This window comes from Corythoichthys intestinalis, chromosome 14 (genome assembly GCF_030265065.1).
Source record: "Corythoichthys intestinalis isolate RoL2023-P3 chromosome 14, ASM3026506v1, whole genome shotgun sequence".
Lineage (NCBI taxonomy): Eukaryota > Metazoa > Chordata > Actinopteri > Syngnathiformes > Syngnathidae > Corythoichthys > Corythoichthys intestinalis.
The window spans coordinates 41,976,672-42,002,326 of NC_080408.1; the positions used below are offsets into that span (position 1 = coordinate 41,976,672).

The 25,655-nt window shown below is 40.1% G+C and overlaps 1 protein-coding gene across 1 annotated transcript in view; it reads right to left on the reverse strand.

The window, feature by feature from the left end:
* Nucleotides 1-2,560: 2,560 nt before the first annotated feature.
* The window catches only part of LOC130929516 (leucine-rich repeat and immunoglobulin-like domain-containing nogo receptor-interacting protein 3), a 102,342-nt gene continuing 79,247 nt past the window's right edge, over nt 2,561-25,655 (reverse strand). Inside the window, exons 2-4 of the mRNA XM_057856698.1 lie at nt 16,184-16,787; nt 13,342-14,085; nt 2,561-10,683 (exon numbers count right to left, since the gene is read on the reverse strand). Of these exons, the coding sequence (XP_057712681.1) occupies nt 10,114-10,683; nt 13,342-14,085; nt 16,184-16,738 (1,869 nt within the window). The 5' untranslated portion in view covers nt 16,739-16,787 and the 3' untranslated portion in view covers nt 2,561-10,113. The remainder of the gene's footprint in view (nt 10,684-13,341; nt 14,086-16,183; nt 16,788-25,655) is intronic.

Here is a 25,655-nt window from a genome sequence, read left to right on the forward strand (position 1 = left end):
TCGTTTCGAAAACTTTCAACTGTAACTTTTGACAGGCAGGCACTCTTCTTCGAGAACGACATGTTCAAAAGTTTACTTGACAAATGGGTTGGAGAGAAAACAGCACCATCTAGCGGAGAGGATCAGAGGTACAATACACTTGTAAAACTTTAAGTCCTGAAAAAGTTCAACATTTTTAGTCACTCATATCAGAAAAATAAACTTTTATTTAATATATACATATTTTTGATCATTTGGTTTGACTAATTATGAAATATCAAGGAATATAGAGTAAACTAAATAAGGATGTTTTAAGTGCGAATGTCAGGTTTCTAAAAACTGTTCTTATTTATGCGCTCAATACTTTGGGCCTCCTTTTGCATATACTGTATCACTGTTTAATGCAGGGGTCCACAACCTTTTTTTGCACCACGGACCGGTGTGATTTGGGTCTTTTTTTCACGGACCGGTTTTCTGTCAAATTTTGTACCCTTATAAAATTTTGCTCCCTAAGCTTTTGTGGCGGGGAAAAAGCCCTCTTTTATATTCAGTTGGACTCTCAATGTTATCCAACGGTGCTAAAAAGCTATTTACATCATAAACATACGTGTGCAACACCAAAATGGCGTAAATTAATGCTTAACGACGCGGCGAAGTCATTAAGTGAGATAGCTGCGTGCACTTTTTGTGTGCAGCAACGTAAGTTAATATTCCTTTCTTTAAAGAAAGTTTATAGTGTTTACTTTGGAACCGCTGCATTCGCGGCCATTTTTAACATTACGCGCATGGAAAATTTGTCAGAACACCGGCAATGTGCGGCAGAAAAATACAGCAAATATAAAATAACATTTGTTTTTAGCCTCGCTGTGTTAAGTGCAGGGTAAAAATAGCTCACCCGCTGAATCCGTGGGAGGCCTGAGCTTGTTTCGTTGAGACGAGATGGTCTCATCGAAGTGTGACGGGAAAGTGAGAGAAGCCCGCTTCACAAAGATACGATGTTGGAAATTGTAGCACGGTTTTCAATGCTCTCCTAGCGATGTCAGGATATTCCGGAATTACTTTAATCCAGAGTAATTCAGAGAGTTTTTCTCTCAAATGTACGTTTAAGGTCGCCGTCATTTGTGATCTCTACTAATTGATCCCCCTGTTGCACAGACATGCTCTCATTACCCGGTTTATTCACATACGGGTCACGAATCCACTCTTTCGCAGTTCGTGGGTCTTTAGTGATTGGGAAGTAGCGTAGATTTAGTTTTCTTTGAGGTTGTAGGCTCATCTTCTGGCTCGTCAGGTGCCGTTTTCCCCGTAAAAAATCTGTCCAAGGATGCCCCTTTTTCAGTCATTCTATTGTGGGGGCTAATTATTTCCGGGAACAAATGTGATGCGCCCGCCCTACGTCAGACATTATTATCGAGGACAAGCGCACATAGATATACAGAACAAGATGTACTGCTAGCAGTCCAATCAAAGGATTTCTATGACGACATTCCATCCTGTAATAATATATCTAGAGTAGACAGGGATACTGGTGTGTTAAGGGGCACAGGCCAAAGAAAATTTGGCCATTATGCAGTCATTAACAAATTATTGTTTCTTTTGCGGCTTAGTACCAAATGCCCCGATGGTTGGGGACCCCTGGTTTAATGCACCAAGAATGGAGGGAATATCTTTGGCAGTGTATAGGTGTAGTGCAGGTTGCTTTGACAGCTGTCTTCAGGTCATCTGCAATGTTGGGCCTGCTGTTTGATCTTGCTTTTGCCGACAGCCCATAGAGTTTCTATCTAGCTTGATAGACATAAATTCTGTCTTAATTGACTACTTTTGCTTTAATCACTCATTGCGCTCAACAGTATGGTAGCCCCAGGGTGTTTTTTCCACTTCCTTAATACGTATATCATTAGATTAATTATCCTAATATGTAATCTAATTATGTATGTTTATAATTTCTTTTGTGTAAGACAGATCCATATTTTGTTCAATGATTATCTACCTGCAAAGTTATGAGAATATTCATACTTATTGACATTGTCACATCATGCCTTTTTTATGACAAAAGTGACATACTTTACAAGACAGACAGTATATAAAACACAGGATTGTTTTCTTTTTATTGGCAATTATACATTGTGTTTTCCTTCCCATTGAGATCAGGCAGCAATAGGACTGAGCAAAACATGCGTGATCTCTGGAGAAAAGAAGCACTACCGTACTTACAGCAAGTTTCATATTACTATACTCTATCTGACTATAACTACAATATTTACAGTCAACAGTCATTTTTGTCTGTCAGACATGGCAACAAAGTCTACAGATTTGATGACACCGTTATGGCTAATAGATCTAATATGTACATTCTTCCCAACCAAGAATTTTCACATTTCATTACAACCATTATATACATATAATCATACAGCTGGATGGTCAGAGAGTCCACATATGATTAGCTAGTTATTTTCAATTTCTATAATGTTTGTCTTCTTGACATCAGATTTGCATTTAGTCTCATCACACAACATCTATTCTCAGAATCGTCCAGGTATATGTATAGTATACATAGAGTGTGCATTGGTAGTTAGGAAAATTTATTTAAAAAAAAAAAAAAAAATACATTGATGGTGGCAGACATCCAATCCATTTTTCCTGGGAGGTCTATCATCATCAATGGGAACTTAGGAGATAAAAAGGATGAAAAGTTAGAGGCAAAATAACAAGAGCAATCTAGGGTGAAAAAAACTTATACAACTGTATTTATATTCCACTATTCCTTCACCAACAGCTTTTTGTAGGGGGAAAAAAATCGGCTGATGTGTCACATGGCCGTTGACCATGGAAAGTAAAAAGAAACTCCAGCTTGTTTTCAATTCATTTTAAAAGGTAACGTGTAAACCAAGGAGTGCCAAGCAGGTCTCTTTACAGCTCTTACTCCTTTAGAGGAATTGTTCAAGTGACAAGGTTCAAGTTAGATCAATGAAAGTCTGCCATTGGTAATCTGGTCCTCACTCAGCATTGATCAGTCCCACCATTCTGCTTAGAATACCAATTACTTAACTACAGCTGGACACCTCAGAGATCATTCTTAAGATGAAAGCTTTTTCCCTTTCCACATAAATAGTAATTTTATAGACTTACAGTGGATATTAAAAGTCTATATATTCCTGTTTTGTAAATTAAAAAAAGAGACAAGACAAATTTCAGTGATTTGTTGTATTATTCAAACTATAAATCACACTTAAAAGCAAACAAACAAAATATTAAGAGTGAGACTGAATTTGGTATGTTAAGTTGTTTAGGCCACAGTTATCTGAAAAACTGTTATTATTACGTTAACAGACATTTATTAATATTATTAATGTCTAATGTTTGTTCTTGGTTTCCGATGAAATCAAATTCAAGCCCAAAAACAAGAATTATACTGCAGTTAGATTTATCCATGGTTATTTCCTCTTCACTGTGCGTTTTTATGGCTGGTTCGACATATACTCAGATGTGTGGCTTATAGTCTGAAAAATATGGTAAAAATTGATTTGTATGGCAGCAAATCGTGAAAAGAGTCCTAAAATGGCTTATCTTGGTCTCACATTTAAATATCACAAAAAAAAAAAAAAAAACCTGGCATTTAAACATAGGTGTGTAAACCTACAGTGGTATGAAAAAGTATCTGAACGTTTTGGAATTTCTCACATTTCTACATAAAATCACCATCAAATGTGATCTGATCTTTGTCAAAATCACACAGATAGAAAAAAAAACAAAACAAAACAAAAAAAAAAAAACAGTGTCTGCTTTAACTAAAACCACCCAAACATTTATTGGTTTTCATATTTTAATGAGGATAGTATGCAGACAATGACAGAAGTGGGAAAAATAAGTAAGTGCACCTGATGCCTAAGGGGACTTAAACAGTGATTGAAACCAATTTTTACCAAATAATTTAAGTCAGGTGTGTGCCCAATCATTGAAGAGTGGTTTAAAGCTGCCCCGCCCACTATAAAACACACACCTGGTAAGAATTGTCTTGATGAGAACTATTGTCTGATGTGCATCATAACTCGGTCAAAAGTGCTGTCTGAAGACCTGCGATCAAGGATGGTTCTTTTGTAAAAAAAAAAAAAAAAAAAAAAAAAAACTGGGAAAGGATACAAAACCATCTCTAAAGGTCAGGATGTTCATCAATCGACAGTCAGAGAAGTTGTCTACAAATGCAAACCCAAAATATTAACTATGATGGTTCATTTACTTATTTTCCCCCGTTTTGTCATTCTTTGCATACTATCCTCATTAAAACATGAAAACCTATAAATGTATGGGTGGTTTTAGATAAAGTAGATACTGAGATACTGTTTTTTCATCTGTGGGATTTTGACAAAGATCAGCTCACATTTGATGGCGATTTTCTGCAGAAATGTGAGAAATTCCAAAAGGTTCAGATACTTTTTTCCATACCACTGTATATCTTTATATTGTCATTTGACTTAGTTTGTTTGCCACCAACCAATGACTATATAGAAAATACACTAAAAATTTCAACTTTGACCACAAAATGCCTCTTCACGGTAATGCTGAGATATTGCTAGCAATGTAGGTGGGATAATTGCCTTTGATTTGTCGGAGGCTTGTGAGAAAATCATTACATCGCAGACTGGTCGATGATTACCACAGTCAATTTTGTCTGCTTAGAATTATTTGTTACCTAGTAACTAAAAAACTGCTTAGCAGCATCCCATGCTCTTGCTATGACTCTCATAGACCACTTGGGGTTAGCAGAGTACTGTACTGAACAGTGCTATCAGTTAGCAATTACAATCATTTGCATCAGGCCTCCACTATTTGTATGAGAGGTCTGTTTTGGAAATGTGACTAATCGGCTAAGTAATCACCAAATCAGCCAAGCTGGCTTCCCTGTCATCCTATTAATGCTCCCCTCAGCTATGGTAATGCAATTTAAGATTAATCCAATCATAATAGCAGCTGTGGAGTGGGAGATGCGTTCATTTAGAGGCAGTAGATGGTTGGAATGACAGAAGGTGAAGGCCTTAAAGCCAAAGTCTCAAAGGCGATGATAAAATCTTACATTATGGATCAAAATCGAAAGTTTCAATTGGAGAATTAAATAAATGATGAAAAAATTAATTGTCAAAACAAGGATAACCTCATAATTTAGGCTTAAATGATAGTAGTACAAGGATTTTTATTGTGTACGTGCGTGGGGGCTGTCTTATTTTGGTCTGCATTTTTTGAAGCGCTCCCCAATGGAATATATCCTAATAGCGAGACTGCTGCTTGCTGTAAATGGAGCGTCTCGACAACGATAAACCAACCTCAGGCAAGGGCGAATCGGAGAAGAGAAATTGGGGGGAGGGGGGTATCGCTAAGCCTGCTTTCTGGAGGAGATGAATCCAGCTATAGACTGAGGCGATGACTTTGGCTTTAAAGCTATTCAATGGTTACGGAGGGAATGCTTGGAAAGTCAATTAAAAGCTTTGCAAATAGATTCAGGCAAATGAAGCTGAAACTAACAACTAACAAACTGACTTTTCTTGACCAAAATGTCCGATGACCAATCAGCTGCAAATTGCCAAAGTTTGTAGAAGTCCCAGTGCAAAGTAGGAAAGCCCCAGCAATATGCATGGGCGATAAGGTGGGATTTTTTTTTTTTCTTTTTTTTTTTTTTAAGGAAACCTGGGTCACTCCTTCCATTTTGCCCCACAACTGCTTTGATGGCATCCCAAAAAGCCACCGTACCTAATACGACGACACTTGACTCAACGACCACACAGAACACGTGTCTACTACCACACAACCACATTCCAGTCTAATACTGTGAACTGGAAAAAAAGGGTGCCAACAAGGAGGGTCCTAAAATGTCCAGAGGGTAGAGGATGGCAAAAAGGAGAAGACCGAGTAGGAAGATAACAATAAACCCTTAGCTACACACAATCACATCATCAGCAAATCACTACGGACATCTCTGATGTCTACTAAGCCTAAATTCCACTGGGGATATGGACACACAAGTGGTTTGACTGAGGGAAAGGAAACAATCATGATGGGAGTGTTCTGTTCTTAACGCTGTGGGAAGTCTAGTTCCCCAAATATGATTTTTGTAACATTCCTTTATGAATGTCATGGTAGCATCGTAGCAGCCATGTTTATAATCATTTCATTTGCAGTGCTAATGCTAGTACCGTATTGCTAGCGCTGCTATGTTGTTGAAGCTGTAATATATGCATTTTCCGTGACTACCGTGTATTCCAGAAGGTAAATCACACTTTTTTCACTAGCTTGGCTGGGCCTGCAACGGATACAAAGGTGCTACTTACAATATATAATGTTAGAAATGTAGAATATGCGATTAAATGTTGAGTTTAAATGCTGTAATGTTGTTGCTGCTAAGCTAAAAGACACTTAAGCCCCTTTCACAAACATATCTCGGTAAAATCCGGTGTAAGGTGATGCAGGGTTTACTTGCGTCATTGCTTTCAAACATGGAGGAATATCCCGGGAATGACGCAGGTTGGACACTTTCACAGACTTGTCCCATGTTGCCCACTCGGCGCTCACTGTGCAGGGAGGGCTACTGGCACGTTCTGTTGGTCAGATGATGTTTTATTACAGAGTAGGGTGTGGGAACGTTCCTGACGTCGTAACTGCAGCCAAATCAACCTCATCATGACTGTATTTAAGCCCAGGCGATCCAAGAGATGGGTGCCGAGATATTAACTTGCTGGGCGCCATTCGACACCTTGTACTCTAGATGTATTTGCCAGTTTGTTCGTCTGCTGCCCTTGTTTTGAAATTCCCTTTGTTGTGCTAGTATTTGAGTGTATTTGTTTTGTTGTCTTATCGGCTCTCTGCCTACAGCTTAGGTTAGTATTATTGATCCCTGTCGACCTACTGTCACGGACCCATTGTGTTATTCCCCATTTTCCCCGATCGCGTATATTTTTGTTTGTATTTAATAAACCCTTGAACGCTTCCCTCCGCTGTTTTCTGCTTTGAGGTACAACCTTGTTTCCGCAGTTGCGGCCCCTAACATCGGGAAAAAAATAAACCACACGTTTCCAAAGATGGACGATGGACTGTCTTCCTTGGCTCTACGCTCCAATGGTAATGTTGGGGCCGTTTACATGGTGACTCTCCGAGAATACGAAAAATTTCAAATTTGGATTTGCATTTGCGTCTCCATTCGAATAATGTTGCAATTCCGCATGAAAACGGTGTAATATTCATGCCAGGCCCAAGGGGGGAGTGCAGATTTACAGGGCGACAGAGAATGATGCACTTTGACCCCACCAAGCTCCCTCATCCCTGAAAAAAATATGCCCGTCCACTCGAAGCAATGGCATTTTTCTTTTGTTCAAAAAGGCACAACAATTGAAACATTCAACATATTTAATTTAAAAATATTATTAAAACAGTAAATTAAAGCTGACATTCTGCCAAATTTGCTTTTTTTAATGTTTAATAGCACTGCTGCGCACGCCCAATGTGACGTGTACGAGTACTGACGTTAACGGCGTGGTCTTGCGCCGCGGGAGCCTTTGATATGCATGCTGAGGAAGCCCCCCTAAATCCCCCGCAATCGGATTCTTCCACTTTGGAGGCAGGATTCAGAATTTTTCGTCTTCGCCGACACCATATGCACGCGAGGTGAGTCCGCTACTCAGTGCGTCTTTGTGTCTCAGAGTCGCCATGTAAAGTGCCCCTTAATTTTGTTATGTTTTCAGTTTAATGTAGCTATTTTTAGCTTGCTATGTTGATAATTGTGATGTTTACTGCTTTTCGTCAAACTGGGAAGAAAAAGGAAGTGACGATCGGCCCACCATGATTTTTTTGTCATCAGCCATTGTGCTGTGATCCGGGAATTTAACGCTTGCTTTCACACACGCCGCTTCTCGAGAAAGTCCCTCACATTATACCAAGACACGACCCGTTAAATGTCCGCGTAATCTCCGTGTCAGTCGACCCGGGAAATTGCTTTCACATACAAGGGCTGTGTTCAGGTGTATGTGAAAGGGGTTTTGCAACTATTCAATTCTTTTGAAGTGATTTTTTTGTTGATAAAAAAATAGCCGTGACTGTTTACTTGGCGAATACCATTGGATGAAGACATACATTTCACTCCAAAAATGTAACTTATAGTCCAATACAACACGATTATTTTTCTATGTCATGAAACATTTGTTTGACTAGTGAGACTTAAAGTAAACTCTTCAGCAGCTTATTATCTGGAAAATTCATGCATTTAATTTTTTCTTTTTTGCCAATTGCCAATTTGATTTCATAATTTAAAAAAAAAGAATAATTAACACTGATGTCTGCACACTCATCTTTAGTACAGGTTGAGAACAGAACAAACCCACACAGAAGAGTGGGACATGTGAAAGGATTCACAGTGACCGGGTCACAAATGATGAGAGACGATGAAATAAAAAACTTGGGGATAAACAACAACAAACAAAAAAACAACAACAAAGCAGCTCTGAGAAAAGCTGCTAGCAAAAACCACAGTACAACTCTCTACTGCACAATGCAGATGTTGTGGGTAGGGTTAACACGACTTCATTTACATTCGTTTCCGCGGACTCCAGCCAGGGACCCCTCCCAAAAGGAGGACCCAGTGGGGATTTTTCTGGGGAGGTGGGGCCAAGTAGGGGGGTGCACTGGGCTAGGGAAGGCAGAGACATTTGCACACAGGCCAGCACAGAGACAGAGAAAGGACAGTCAGTTTTATTGTTTGACTGTGGGCAGTGGCTATAAAAATTATACACACCCCTGATCGAATGTCTAGTTTTGTGGTATCATATGTACTCATTTTTCTATATCACAAAATGGCATTTGAATAGGTGTGTGTATACTTTTTACATACGCTATGTGCGTTTATGTAGTTGCTCTTCAAGGATGAACAGAAGTGTTTGCGAGCTAGGAGATTATTAATCGTCCTACTAATTAAAGACTGCTTTCTGCATGCGCTTTAAACTACTTCATAAAAGCAACCACGATTACTGTGGCTTAGTTTCTTCATGCATAAATGCACATTAGCTTTCCTCTGGGGAACGAATTTCATTTTCAAGACGACTATTATTGCTGGAATGTAATAGCTGATTGCTACTATAGTAGTAATTTGGCTTTTCCTGAGAGAACGTCTACTATCCATGTACTCATGGTTTGTGTCAGTCCGTTAAGACTGCTGCATGTCCTCTGTCTGCCTCTGAGAAGGCGCCAACCATCCAAGCTGCTCCCCCCTGGCAGCGCTTGGAAGGTCAGATGTCCACCAACGCAGTAGAAAGCTGAAGGGCAAAAGGTCGCTGCTTGCCTGTCGATTGCAGGTCACGGGTATGGCTTTGCTTGACCCAGAAACTCTCAAGTGGCAGACAACCCAGCCCCAGTGAGCTCTCGTGCATTGGATGTATTGGTTGCCATGGTGTTTTGTGACTAGCTGGAGTGACTTTAAATCAAACAGCATGGAAACGGACACCATGGCAACTCTTGGCCTGTGCGCTCGTCCCAAACTCACACAGCTAATGACGCAAAATATCCCAATAAAGACAAAATTCAAAAAATTTTTTTTGCAATCTACAGCTTCTTCAACAAGTTATTTGGAATCATTCATCGTTTCAATACATTACTCCAATTTATGTTGTTTTACAAAGTTCGTTGAAACTTGATTTAAATGTTATTTAAGAAATTGATTTGCTGCCATTGACGTTGACAGACGTCCAATCCATTTTGACTGTGGTGGGGAGGCTTTTTTTTGACAGTGAATTGATCTCTGCCAGCCCATCCCAGTCAAACTGGATTGGTCATCTATTACCGTCAATGGCAATGAAACATGATCATTCAGTGTCAGTCATCCAAGTTCAAATGGATTTGACTGCTTAGGAAGTCAGGTTAGACAACATATGCCTTTATCTGTAGTTCATAAATCTTGCCAAGATGTATTCATTGGCAAAGAAATTGCTAAATACAGAGTTTACCCAGTGTTTTATAAACCAGGCGGGCTGCTAGACTCCCAGTATTTTTTTATGTATCTATTTTTTTCGTGCGATTCACTGGCTGTGTGCGTTTACATAAGTCAAACACGTTTTTGAGACGTGCTCATGCCTCCCCCGAAGGACCCCTGGCTGCGTTGTTTCATATCATTTTCATATTAAACTTCCTGGTCCCTCCCGAAGAGCTGCCGGTGGCGGGCTCCGATTTTCGGAAAGAGTACTCCACTGTGAAGTTGTTCTTGCGCTGGCCTCGTCCCCGACTCCACACAAACAACAGCAGAAAACAGAACAGCACCACCCCAAGGAATGTGATGCAACCCATTGCTGTGGAGACCAGGATGGTTGTCAAGTCCAAGGTAAATTTGAGGAACACCCGAGTGCTATTGAGGTTTGTGTCATTAAAGAACTCGCTGCTGTACAGCGAGCGATTGAGGAAAAAGGCTGAGGCAGCATCCATTGGCTGACTGCGCACTGTGAGTGTAGCAAAGTATGTGTCATTGCCTCCGGCGTTACTGGCTATGCAGATATACGTTCCGCTGTCAGTAAGCTGGGCGTAGCGAATCTCTAAGGTGCCACTTGGGAGAACGGTAATGCGGCCCGAGCTCTTAGTTGTGATTCGTCGACGCTGTGGGGATATCCAGATGATAGCGGGCGCTGGTTCTCCTTCCGCACGGCACAGGAAATTTACTGGCTGGCCTTCACGTGCAGTCACCTGGAGGAAAACAATATATTGACAAGTAAATGCTGCTCATTTGAGAAACCAAAGTGTGTCAACCTTTCAAATCATAACCTGATGCCTGCTTGTTTTTTCAACTAATTTGTATTTTTGGGGCCTATACACTGTTTTTCACTGGAAAAATTTCTATGTTTATCCAAAGTCCTGTACAGGCATGTGCCGATAACCAATTTGAAGGTAAACTGAGGTTTTAAAAAGTTAAGGTATAAGGTACTGCAGAAACTCACCAAACTGGTAATAAACTGTACAGTGGTATCTCTACATACGAAATTAATTGGTTCCCCAAAATTAAGACATAGATCTTTTATAAAGCATAACATTGGATCAAAACATGTAACAAATACACGTTATAGTTAGATTATTCCACAATAAACAAAATGACTTGTGCATAATTCGCCTACTAGCGAATGAAGAGGACGCTGGGACACACAAATACACCTACAGTACAGTTCCCTCTTAGCCAATTGGATGCCATGAAGATGCTAGGCTATAGCCAATGGCAGAGCAGCAATAAGTATGTCAAGGATGGAAAACGTACAGTAATATCTCGGAGATGCGAGTATCAGCCCAAACTGTATTTTTGCCTTTCGTATCCTGAATTTTTTTCCCCCATAACAAGAGGCAATATTTTGTTGAGGCGAGTCGTAACCTGAAAATTCCGTATGTAGAGACGTTCGTAAGTAGAGGTACCAATGTATTTGGAATCTGCACTCTGCAGTACGACTGGCCTTAACAAGACTTAACTAAACTTAAGTGCAGTGTTGTTTTCGTCAACGATGACCATAACGAAAATATCTCGTCAACGAACAATTTTTCGATGATAATGACGTCACGATGACGCGCTGAAAACGTGTCCTGGGAGACTAAAACAAAAGGAGATGGATGCCAGTTGCGTCTGACGACACGAGCACGAGATGAGAATTTGCCAGTTTCCGTCATAAATTCATAAGTGTGATATTTTCCTATTGTGTGTGTAGTTTGAACGCATTTAGCAGTGTTTGGTTGTGTCACTGATGTGACGTGCTGCGCCTCCCTCCGCCCGACGCACACGCTTACTCACCGGCCGGTGAGTAAGTCTGTGCCCATTCCAGGCTCATTTTGTGAAACATATGTGTCAGGTGCTGCTTGGTAAGTTTTGTCTTCATATCTCGTCTAGATATGCCATGTTGCTTTAGGCTTTAAAGGTCTGTGCTGAGTGATCATCACACACTAAACTAACTTCGTTAGCATAGTGTTCGCGTTACCATCGCGTTCGCGGTAGCATTAGCATTTAGCGCGGTGACTTGGTGTCCTTTTAAACTCTTGGAAAACATTTTACATATAATTCATGGCGTCCAGGTGAGTTTAATTAATTGCAAATAATGTGTTTTTTTTCCTGCTGAGTGAGTATTATCATCATTAAAATGGTGATTTCTTTGTAGACTCTAGTTATGTGCTCGTTTTTCATGTTCATTCGAAATTGTTGGAAACCTTTAATTTTTTCACTTATTCATTGACTAAAACTTTTGAAGTTTATTGACGAAAACATTTTGAGAATTGTCGACTAAAACTAGACGAAGATGAACACATTTTGAAATGACTAAAATATGACTAAGATTAATAAGTATTTTCATCCAAAAGGCTAAGACTAAGACGAAAATTAAAATGGCTGCCAAAAACAACACTGCAAGTGGTGAGCTGGTATCTCAGATGTAATTGGGCAGTGCTGTGGAGGCAGAATGAGGAGGGAGAGCAGGGGGTACTTTATTATAATAACTTTCCGTTATTAACATTTTCTTGTGTTTAATAGTGATTGTAAGTTTTATCACTTTACAGCCTGGATAATTCATTCTATTTCAAAGTGGAATTGTTATAGTTACAACAGTTTTGTTTTTTTTTTTGTAGAGAAGAGATCACCAATATGGTGCCTGCAAGTACCCCCCCCCCCCCCCATTTTTTTTTTTTTTTTAGATTTATGAGTTAATCTTAACTTCATATGGAAAACTTCCTGTACTAAGTCCAGAAACTAGTAGGTAACACTTTATTTGACAGTGGCATCATAATTATGACATTACACTGTCATGAGCATTAATGAATGCTAATGATGGATTTCATTAAATGTGATCTGGCAAATCATGTCACTTTTGAATGGATGTAAAAGATGTGGTCTGGACATAAAATGAGTAAATGATCAAATTTGCCAGATGACACTCAATGATTTATCTGTCATAAGCATTTATTTATGCTTATGACAGTGTCATATCATAATTAGGACGGTCTTATGACAGTCTTATGACGGCACTGTCGAACAAAGTGTTGCTTACTAGTGCAGAGGCTCTCAAAGTGTGTTTGCTAAGCGGGCTTTCCCTAGTGGTGCTTAAAATATTGACCAAATTAAATGTTCAAATGAACCTTTTTAAAAATTCACGACACTGCATTGCATTTAGTATTTTAGAACAGATTCTTTTCAAATATTTAGGAACAGCGTCTAAGTGTAATACCATTTGACTCAATCCTAGAGTACATTAAAATACATATTTTTCCCCCCAAAATTCAAGTGCAGAGGTAATGCTCAAACTAAATTTTTCCCGCCTGAACATTTTGGCCTACTACACCAACGTATATTAAGTCTAGTGTATTTTAATACTTGGTTACCTGCTGAAGCTTGCGGTTGCGTATTTTAGGTTTCTGGCATGTAAAATGATCAAAGAGTGCAGAATCAGTGAAGCTACTCAGGCTGACGCCTTGCACCTCCACCGGCCCTGCACACACTGGCACTCTGCCGTCAAAATTGAGGGTCTTGCGCCTTTGCAGGATCCACAACAGACGGCAGTCGCACATTAGAGGGTTCCCATCCACTCTGAGCGTCTCCAGACTGTTAACAGAGTGGAAGGAACCCTCTTCCAAAGTCTGGAGGTCATTGGATGAGAAGTTGAGAACTCGAAGCTGTCGGAGACCTCCAAGGGCGTGAGGCTCCACCGTCACCAACCCTGTGTTGACCATGATGAACTCTTTCAACCTTAATAAGTCTTTGAAGGCCCAAGGCTCCAGTGCCGTGATAGGGTTGTAGGAAAGATTGAGGTGGGTTAGATGCACCAAGTTTTTGAAGGAACCAGATGGGACGGAGGTGATGTTGGTGTTAGTGATGGAGAGCCAGTGGAGATCAAGACCCTGGAAACTAAGAGGTGAGATGTACTCCAGGTATGGCCAGTGGTTGATGTCTAGACCCCTCAGGTTTGAGAGTTTTCTGAAGTTCTGGTCTTCAAGAGCCGTAATGCTGAGGTGATGGAGACGAAGGGTGACCAGGCTCCGCAGGTAAGACAAGGTCTGACCTGAGATGGATGTCAAGTTGCATCGAGCGATGGTGAGATCTTCCAGTCCTAGCAACCCTGAGAATGCCTGGGAATTTGGTAAACAAAAGTCAACGGTCACTGGAAATGTCATACTTGAAAAGTGTGGTATTGAAGTGTTGTCAATATAATAGAAAAATCTTTTTTTTGTTTTTTGTAATTAATCTATTATTTTTTTAAGTCATTGGCAGCCACTTGACGGCGTTAGATGTGCAATCCATCTTGACATTTAAGCCAAGAGTGTACAGTAGGTTTGGTCTCAACATTGGTAGGGACGATATAACAGCACACATAACCTGCATCTACACTTTTTTGCCGGGGAAGAGACATTATTAAGACCAAACAGATTATTATACGAGAGTCTGAGCTACATTTCTCACCAACATGAACTTAATTAATTGATAGGCTAAATGATTATTGCAAAATAAAGCTGTATTGACTTGTACATTCATGTGTATTGGTTCAGGTGATACAATGTTGGATTGAAACTTTTGTTTTCAAAAACTGCTAAAGAAAGATTTTGAAATGCAAGTCCCTTTATTTAAAAAAAAAAACTGGGAGCTATCCAAGAATGGGTCTATTCTGGGGGACACTGGAGCACCGCTAGACTCAAAGTATTATAATTTAAAAGTGATATGGGAAAAATTTTTGTGATTTCATTTCACATTTTTCTTTCATGTCAGTTTACGTTCATGTTCATGTCGGTGTCCCCCTGAAGTGGACCCATTCTTGGATAGGTCCCCGTTTTTAAATTTTTTTTTTTAAATAAAGGGACTTGCATTCTGAAGCCACCAGTGATGACAATGACAATGACAAAACAATGATCCACTTGAGGGACGGCTAGCTTGCCTTATTTGTTCCTTGTGGAGGCTGGACTGACTGCAGTAGTTTTGCAGGTTAGCAAGTTCCCACAGTTTAATGTTATGCTAACTCTGATGCAGGTCGTACTTCCAGTAGCAAAATTAGTGGTGTTTCCTTCACCTCCACAACACTGACATCTTTTTACATTACTTACTGTGGCTTCTGCTGGCTGAACAAAACTCAAAATATCCCTCCTTTTTGAAGTGGGCGGAGGTCGCAGACTGTTGTCGACATGTATATGTCGGGGCTGTGTGAGTGAGGGTGTTTGAGAGTCAGATCATCAGCCAATCAGACGTGTGTTTGAGGGGAAAAAATGGACCGACACATTCAGCAAGTGAGAAGGGATAAATGTAAGTCTGAACATAATGAAAATAATAATTCACTTTATAATGGTTGGGTCTATACCAGGGTTATCCAACTCTGGTCCTCGAGAGCCTCTATCCAGCTTGTTTTCCATCTCTCCTTCCTTTAACACACCTGAATCAAACTTGATTACTTGAGTCAGGTGTATTGGAGGAGGGAGACATGGAAAACAAGCTGGATAGGGGATCTCGAGGACCGGAGTTGGATACCCCTGGTCTTTTCTATTCTTACAACATATGGGACAAAACACTTTAAATTACCTATACAACTGAAGTCATTATATAATGCAAATAAGGTTCCTTGAAAGTTGGTGGGGACAATTTGAGCATCCTGCAAAAAGTTAGTAGTGTTATGTCCCTACCGTCCCTATGCAAACCTACGGTCTTGGTTTACGCGCCAGTCCCAGTCAAAATGGTTTGCACATCTAGCACTGTCAATGGCAATGAAAGATGAGCATTCAGAGCCAGTCCTCCAAGTTTAAAGGAGTTTTGCATCCATTGTTGTCAATGGCAGAGCCTATTTTGATTTTAATTTCTCTCTTTTAAAAATAAATGTTTACACTTTTTAATGATGAGAGAAACAAAGGGGAAAATAGCATATATTCTCTGATATCTAATCTTTAAAAAAAAGTTTAAATTTTCATTTATCTTTAAATGAAAAATTATTTGACAGTATATATTCTCTAATTTGTGTAGTCGTCGATCTTTCATTGAGGACTACAGAAATGTTACTTTGGTAAGAAACATGAAGTCCATGCATATGATTTGCCTTTGTGGGCCGCTCAAAATGATGTGGTGGGCTGGATCTGCCCCCTGGGCCTTGAGTTGGACTCATCTGTCTTACAAAATTCACGCAATGCTTTTTATGGGCACTGAAATGTGTTTGTTTCATGCAATCATTTAAATCACAATGTCGATGACTACCTTGTGGGAAATATAAACCAGGTCATTGTCTCCCACTTCCAGGTGTTTAAGACTCTTGAGGTCCTGGAAGGTGTAGTCAAGTAGAATCACAATCTTGTTCTCGCTTAGGTCCAGGCTGGTCAGATTACCAAGTTTGGCAAAGGCCCCCATGGGCACTAACTTGAGTTGATTGCTTCTCAATTTCAACACTTTAAGATTGGGCAGACTTGCGAAGGAATTGGGCTCTAATGTGGCAATGAGGTTTTCACTGAGATCCACCTCCTCCAGCCGGGGGTACGGTGCCAAATCGCCAGCTTGCACCCATCGTAGTCGGTTCCTGCTGAGATCCAGGAGTTGTGTCTCGGTGGGGATGCCTTCGGGGATGTTGGTGAGCCGCCGCCGCTGACACGACACCGACCTCAGCTGAGCCGAGCACTCGCAGCGCGGCGGACAGGCCTGGCTACTTCCTGGCAGAGTCAAAGTTAAGACGGCAACCAGAGAAGCAGCCAGGACCGCCCGCCACATCTTCGGCCATGGCACTAAGGCACGCCCACCAGGGCCAGGTGAGCCAATCATGGCCCTGGTTCTGGGACTTCTCCCCTATTGCAGGCAGGGTAACTTGCACCTGGCAGAGAAACAGAAAATAAGAAGGGGTAAGAGAAATGATCCAATATCGCATTTATCGCAAGGAAGGACTAGGTAGAAAGTTTCGGTTGTGTGCAGGTGAGCGAGGTATTGTTCGTGTCATGTTTAAGAACTGCTCGGATTTCTATCCTTCAGCCACCTTGCTATCTGTGACAATGTGGACCACAGCACGTCTACTGTACATCATTGGATCAGACTAGTCAAGCGTCGATATGTTAGGGCCTCTGCTCCTCCTTCCTGAGCCCTGTCCCACCTCTGGCAGGTGTGCATGTTTTTATTCTGATTACAGAGTGGACGTCAGACAGGTGTAGCGGCCACAGGTGATGGCGATGATATTCAGCTCTCTTAAAAAGCAGTGGACGCCGCCACCTCGTCGCCCGATCAATATGTCTGTTTGCTAAGTCAGTTGTATCTCGCATTCTTTACTTATTGCTCTGATCACCGGCTCACGACATTTTTTGCTCTCGTCCCAGGTCCTGTTTTTTGCGCGCCCCTTGTCGGATTTCATGCCTGCCTTCTTCCCGAGCTTCATCGCCTCACGCCCACTTGACGACCCCGATCATCGAGTTCCCCTGCTTTTGTGTTGGACACAATAAAGCATTTTGGTTCATTGCCACACAGTGCCTGCGTCTGCATAAGGATCCCCTCCATTCCGGGAATCCTAACACGATATACACGAAAGTGTCCTTTCTATTTTATCCATATGTGAGGACTGTCAATCCTTCCCCTGTGTTTTATTCCAACACATTGTCGAGGACAGCAAGGTGGCCGATGGCTAGAAATCAGAGCAGTTCTTGAATGCGACACGAGCAGCTAGTTATCCAACAGCGCCATAGTGCCAAGCAAGCTGAAACGCCATTCCAAACGAAATACCCGTCACTTCAAAACAAGTCGATTGACTATTTTGTTCGCCTTTGTGAAAACACAGAGAAAGAGGCAACTTTTTGGAGGAACAACTACAAAGGTGAATGAGAAAGCCCTCAAAGCCAATTACCTTGTTGCTGAACTTGTTGCTAAATTCAAAAAGTCCCACACTGTGGCTCTTATTACACACAGTGTAAGTTAATACTACCTGCCTGCAAAGTAATTGCCAGCGAGATGCTCGGCCCTGATGTGGTTAAAGACATTGCTAAGGTCCCCCGTTTGATAAGTTTGAGCTTTTCAAGCCTAACTGCGATAAAAAAAAATAATAACAGTGAGACAAAGAGCTGTTGAAGAAGAGCTACGTGTGCATCTTTCTTCAATTCCAGCCAGGATATCGGCTTTGTGTTCATCGAAACAGGCTCAAGTCACACTGAGTTAGAAAAAATATTGAGAAATTATTGGATATTTAAATATACTGTAAAGGAAGTCATTTTGGAACATTTTTGGTTTGTGGTGTCCCGCGACATTTTTTCCTATATAAAAATGTGCCTTGACTCAGAAAATGTTGAAAACACTGGGGTAAACTACTCGAAGAGCGAACAAAAATACTCTTGAGAGAGATGAGGCCTATCGTCTATGATCTTGAAGGCTCATAAAAATTACATCCACTCTGCAGTAAATTATCCATGCTTCTTGCGGCTTAAGTAATATCGCACTGAAAGCCAGAGAGATTTGCAGCATATCATGACACGGCTTTAAAATACTACTGACAAGCTCCCATTGGGTACGCGGCTCCGTTTAAGATATTTAAGATAATTTGTCATTTCACTAATTCATATATGGTTTTTGATGGGAAACTGGGACACGGGGAACCCATGCGAAAAGGCTTCTCGCAGCTGCATAATTTATGCATCTTCTCTGCTCTCATTGTTGCACTGAGACGGTCTGTTCCGGTTTAACAAACACAATGAATTTATCATCACCGTGCATAAACAAAGAAGAGCTGCCACTGTCACGTTATGTGAAAAAGAAAGGAGAAGTACTTGGAGCACTCAAGACTCAAGTCATATTAGGCTATTGGTCAGGTGTGCGATGAGGCATGAGTGTGTAGGAAGAGGCCTTTTGCTGGCCACGAATTGGAAATCATTTTATTCTTCCTTGCACAGAGATGAGATGAATCACTTGTGCTTGAACATTCCTTTGGGCAACCTGTCATCCCTCCCACACACACGCTTTTCTAGTTGGACGCAGTCACCACTGGCCACTTGATCTTGAGAAACATGCTGTCTCTCTACTTAGGAAGGACGTTGTTACAACAAAACCAGCATTTGAAATAATGTTGTCACGATACTAAAATTTACTCGATAGCGATACTACATAAATTAAAAAAAACAAAACAAAAAAAAACAACTAATTGTTCATTCATCCATTAGTCTTCTCAACCGCTTATGAGGGTCGCAGGGGTGCTGGAGCCTATCCCATTTAACCAATTATTATTACCAGTTATTTTTTTAATTAACTTTTTCCGTGCTGTTGAGAATGATAAACGTTCATATCATGTGGTGTACAATCATCCTTCTGCTGTGAATTGAAATGAGTTTGGCACTGGTAGACGTCCAATTCATGCCAATGAACGAATGCTCATTCGCTGACAACCCTCCCCTTTCTAATGTTTAAGACGTCTAGTGCCATCAATAGCAGCCAATGAGTTAGTCAAAATGCAAATATATTATCCTTTACGATTACCTGTACTACGAAGCCGGTTTTCTGATTTAGCAGGGTAACTTCCAGAGTAACTTCATCATGTGCAGCCTATCTGGGACTACGAAAGGTGGATATGTTGGAACCATATGGAGGTAGATTTGTGTCTTTATTATTCAATTAAAAAAAAAAAGTTGCTTCAATCAAATAAAAAGTTGCTTCAATCAAAATATATATTTTCAATCGAACAAAAACTCACTTCAAGCCAAAAAAAAAGTGTTTGAATGCAAAAATAAATTTGAAACTCAAAAAAATATATTTGAAAATTATTTTTCTTTGATTGAATTTTTTTTTTTTTTTGATTTAAGTCAAGTTTTTTTTTTTTTGATTGAAACAACATTTTTGATCGAAGTCATGTAATTTTACGTTTGGACCACATTTTGGCTAGGACATTTGTGTCTTTATTATTCAATAAAAAAATAAGTTGCTTCAAACAAAAACATATATATTTTCAAAAGAAAAATCACTTCAATCAAAAATTTAAAAAATTCAATCGTAGAAAAAAAGGTTTGAATGTGAAAAAATATTTGAGACTCAGAAATTCGCATTTGAACACTTAATTTTTCATTCAAACTGTTTTCTTTGATTGAAGCAATCCTTTTTGTGTTTGAGCCATATTGGGGTGGGACATTTGTGTCTAAATCATTCAATTGCAATAAAATTGCTTTAATCAAAAACTTTTTGCTTTTCAAAAAAAGTGACACTTTAATAAAATAATATGTATATTTCAAAAAAATTTTTTTTTCAAAAATATATTTTTGATTAAAGCAACTTTTATTGTGAATGAATGATTTAGACACACATTTCCTACCCCGAATATGGCTCAAACACAAAAAGGATTGCTTCAATCAAAGAAAACAGTTTGAATGATAAATAAAGTGTTCAAATGCGAATTTCTGTGTCTCCAATATTTTTTTCTACGATTGAATTTTTAAAAAATTTTTGATTGAAGGGATATTTCATTTGAAAACATATATTTTTTTGTTTGAAGCAACAAATTTTTTGATTGAATAATAAAGACACAAATGTCCTAGCCAAAATGTGGTCCAAACGCAAAATTACATGACTTCAATCAAAAATGTTGTTTCAACAAAAAAAAAAAAAAACTTGACTTAAAAAAAAAAAAAATGTAAATCAAAGAAAAAGTTTTCAAATATATTTTTTTGAGTTTCAAATTTATTTTTGCATTCAAACACTTTTTTTTTTTGATTGAAGTGACTTTTTCTCCGATTGATTGAAGCAACTTTTTTTTGGGTTGAATAATAAAGACACAAATTTACCTCCATAGAACCGCGGAGTGTTGCCATAACAACACACGCCACACGTCAAACCTGGTCGTCTCAAAGTTAGATCTTGCTTAACCCCAGGATAAACCACGCTCTATTTAAACAGCACTCCTCCTTGAACGTGTCCTCTTGACACGATGTTCTCCATGAAAGATTTAGATTTTCAGCTGAGGGAATTCGTTACCTGTGCCAACTGATCAAGGCGGACATCCCTAACGTAACCCGCCAAAGTCAGGCCCTCACAATCGAACGGAATGTGTGCCTGTCCTTGCGCTCTTTTGCCAGCGGACAATATATGTATTCAATCGGTGATGCTGAATATCTGAGTAAGAACACTGTATGCCGTACGATTTGGAAAGTGGTAAGAGTTGGGCATGGAAACGCTTCAAATTGATTGTTGAAAATGCTATACAGAAACCTGTGTTGGCTTCGCTGAATGTAAACGAATGTGGCGCATTGCTCTCATACAAGGAATATATTTATCAAACTTTTCCAGCGTTATTTTGTTGTGGAAATGCATTTATAATAACCATAAACATATGTAGACTATTTAAAAATTGAGAAAACTTAACGTTTTTTTTCTGCCAACTCGAAGAGATTAAAATAAATGTCAAATCTACTGATAGAACAGACACACAAATATCAAAGATATAAATGTTTATTGAATATGCATTTTACAGTCTTGTTCAACTGTGAGAATTCTTTACGAAAGACGGAATTTAATTTCTTATCATTATGCACAGGCATCATCACAAATGTGATCACACAAAACGCAACCACGCATTTCGGGGGGGGTTCGGGCTCAGGCCTGCAAATCAAGTTAATTGATCGGGCCAGGTCGGGCTAAATATTTTTAGGCCTGATCTAACCTCTACTCTAAAGATGTTCTAAGGACATACATATTCATACAGTCAATGGGACTAAACATACAATCATCCTGCTTCATGTGGCAGTGCACATACGATAAATTATTTCGTGCAGTCAACGCACCAAATCTTATTTTATTGTCCTGACAGCAGGCTTTATTTCTTTTCATGGATATAAGTAAACTGGCATATTTACGCATTCACGCGGTCTGTAATTTGCTGCCAACAGACCAGTCGCGCTCTATTCACTGAAGCGGTGTTGGATTTCGCGGTGAGGGTGGATTTTAATTCCTCATAACTCAGCATGATTATCGCACATTCCTCCTCTTTGAAGTAAAGTGCCCGTGCCATCGTCATAAGTAGTGTTTGTCTCTGGTCTCCGCCCCCTTTCACGTGAACGTACAGTAACTCTGATTGGGTTGACACAGGTTCGACTAATCAACCTCATAATCAGCGTGATAGCACTAATTGACCACAAACTAGGTAACTAGGTTTTGTCAACTCCGGTTACCCGCTGGTAAACAGGATTACTTCTAGGGAGATTAAACTCCGTTCGTAGTACAGTGGCCTATACTACGAAGCCGGTTTTCTGGCTTAGCAGGGTAACTTCGAGAGTAACTTCATCACTTGCGACCTAAGTTCGCAGCTAAGCGAGACTACGAAAGGTGGATATGTTGGAACCGAGAAGTGTTGCCATGGCAACACACGCCACAAGCCAAACTTGGTTGTCTCAGAGTCAGATCTTGCTTAACCCCAGAATTCTAATTAACCGCGCTATATTTAAACAGCACTCCTCCGGGGACGTGTCCTCCTGACAATGACAACGTATCTGGACGACCCATACGACATTGGCGTGCGGATTGTGAGGGGCTCTCTTCAGAGGGCACGGGTTTTTGGAGACCGCCAAAATCCGCTGGCGTACCCAGAAGATGTTCTCCATGAAAGATATAGATTTTCAGCTGAGGGAATTCTTTACCTGTGCCAACTGATCGAGGCGGACTTCACTAATGTAACCCGCCGAGTCAGGCCCTCACAACCGCCTAGCTTGTGTGCCTGTCCGTGCGCTCTTTTGCCAGGGACAATATATGTATTCCATCGGTGATGCTGAATATCTGCGTAAGAACACTGTATGCCGTGCGATTCGGAGTGGGGTATGGAAACGCTTCAAATTGATTGTTGAAATCGCTGAATGTAAACGAATGCGGAGCTTTGCTCTCATACAAAAAATATATTTAACGAACTTTCCAGCGTTATTTCGTTGTGTAAATGCATTTATAATAATCATAGAAATATGTAGACATTGAGAAAACTTGTGTTTTTTTCTGCCAACTCGAAGAGATTAAATCAAATGTCAATGTGTAAATCAAATGGGCCTGCAAATCAAGTTGATTGATCGGATTTGGGTTGGGTCGGGCAGGATTCATACAGTCAAGGGGACTAAACATACAATCATCCTGCTTCATGTGGTGATGCGCGATAAATTATTTCTTATTGTTAACGTACCAAATCTTGTTTTATTGTCCTAACAGCAGGCTTTATTTCTTTTCATGGACATAAGTAAAGTGGCATATTGACGCATTCACAAATCACACGATCTGTAAATTTGCTGTCAACAGACCCGTTGCGCTCTACTCGCCAAATCGGTGTTGGATTTCGCGGTGAGGGTGGATTTTAATTACTCATAACTCCGCATGGTCATCGCGCATTCCTCTTCCGTGAAGTAAGGTGCCCGTGCCATCGTCACAAGTAGTGTTTGACTCTGGTCTCCGCCCCCTTTTATGTGAACGCGCAGTAACTCTGACTGGGTTGATGCAGGTTCGACTAATCAACCTCATAATCAGCGTCGTAGACAACCTAGACAACCAGGTTTTGTCAACTCCGGTTACCCGCTGGTAAACTGGATTACTTCTGGGGAGGTTGAATCCGGTTCGTAGTATAGGCCACAGGCCACTGTCGTAGTGCAAAGCAAAGCAAAACAAAACAAAACATCGAAGCATCGATACTTTTGGAATCAAACATTGCATCTGCATACAACATGCCAGTATGGATACTTTTAGCAATCATAATTTGAAGATATTGAAACTTTCAGTTAATTTTTTGGGGATGATATGCTCGGATCGATTCAAGTACACTTGACATCCAGTAGCACAGTTTTGTTTAAGAATAAATAAATAACGGTGCGTCCATGTCAAGGTTATAATACGGGGTTTCCCCCAGTTCTCCATAAAAGCCTGGCAGCCTGCCAGGCTTTTATATCGCGAGACAGTTGGTAGTTGGTAAAATACAGCCAACAAGAAAGAACCTATATTAGCGTATTGAATATGATTACTGTAATTTTCGGATTATAACTGGCACCTGACTATAAGCCGCCACCCACCAAATTTGACACGAAAATGACATTTGTTCATAGATAAGCCACATTGGACAATAAGCTGCAGCTGTCCTCACTGTGTTATAGGATATTTACGCAAAAACCTATTAACTGGTAATACTTTATTTGACAGTAGCGTCATAAGACTTTCATAAGACCAAATGAACCACCAAACTTCAAGAAGCTTCATTTAGCCATCACTGCTCCCTTGGGGGAGACAGTCAACCTCTGCTGTCAACACTGTTGTCATCCAACATGCCTCCTAGCATGCATTGTAGCGCTACAAATGTAAATAACAATCAAAATTCATGTTCTGCGCAAATAATTTCTTCAGTTACTGTTCCACTTGTTTCAATAATTGTTAGTTATGGTATCTTGGTAACACATTTGACACTGGTGCCATAAAACCATCATAATTATGACATGACACTGCCATGAGCATTAATGAATGCTTATGACAGATGTCATTTTGGGTCATCCGGCAAATGATCTCACTTTTGAATGGACGTAAAAGATCTGAGCTGGACATAAAAGGAGTTAGTGACATAATTTGCCAGATGACACTTAATGACATCTGCCATAAACATATGTGATAGTGTCATGACATAATTATGATGGCCTTATGGCTGTCTAATGACGATGCCGTCAAATAAAGTGTTAAGAAATAAATCAACAAATAAGACGCACTGGACAATAAGCCACAGGATTCAAAATGAGGGGTAAGGTATTTCGGTTTGCACAATTTTAATTGAATTACTATTAATTTTACATACAGTAAAACCCATTTAGAAAAACTACCATTATAGTTACACTTTGTATGGTAGATACGCATTACATACAGTTTATTATTATAATGGGATTTTAGGTGCGTATCACCAAATCCATGGATTTGAGTCAGAAATCAGGTTTCTGCTGAACATGTCCGTATTAGTTTTTATTAACCTGCGACATAATCTAAAAATGTCCATTTATATGGCCTGCATGAAGCTTGTTTATCGCAAAGGGAAAAATACAGTGTATCACAAAAGTGAGTACACCCCTCGCATTTCTGCAGATATTTAAGTATATCTTTTCATGGGACAACACTGACAAAATGACTCTTTGACACAATGAAAAGTAGTCTGTGTGCAGCTTATATAATAGAGTTAATTTATTTTCCCCTCAAAATAACTCAAAATATAGCCATTAATATCTAAACCCTGGGAACAAAAGTAAGTACAACGCATGGGCCCTAAATGTCCAAATTGAGTACTGCTTGTCATTTTCCCTCCAAAATGTCATATGACTCGTTACATGAGTGCTGTCAACGTTGCTGCCGGTTAGTGCTCAGACCATACGCCGTATTCTACATCAAATTGGTGTGCATGGCTGTCACCCCAGGAGGAAGCCTCATCTGAAGACAGTACACAAGAAAGCCGGCAAACAGTTTGCTGAAGACATGTCAACAAAGCTCATGGATTACCATGACTATGTCCTATGGTCTGATGAGACGAAGCTTAATTTGTTTGTTTCCGATGGTCTCAGGCATGTGTGGCGGCGACCAGGTGAGGAGTACAATGATAAGTGTGTCATGCCTACAGTCAAGCATGGTGGAGGGAATTACCCCCCACACACCTCTTCAATCTCTGCAGCAATGCTGACAGCACTCCTGTACTGAGTCACATGACATTTTGTAGGGGAAAATGACAAGCAGTACTCAA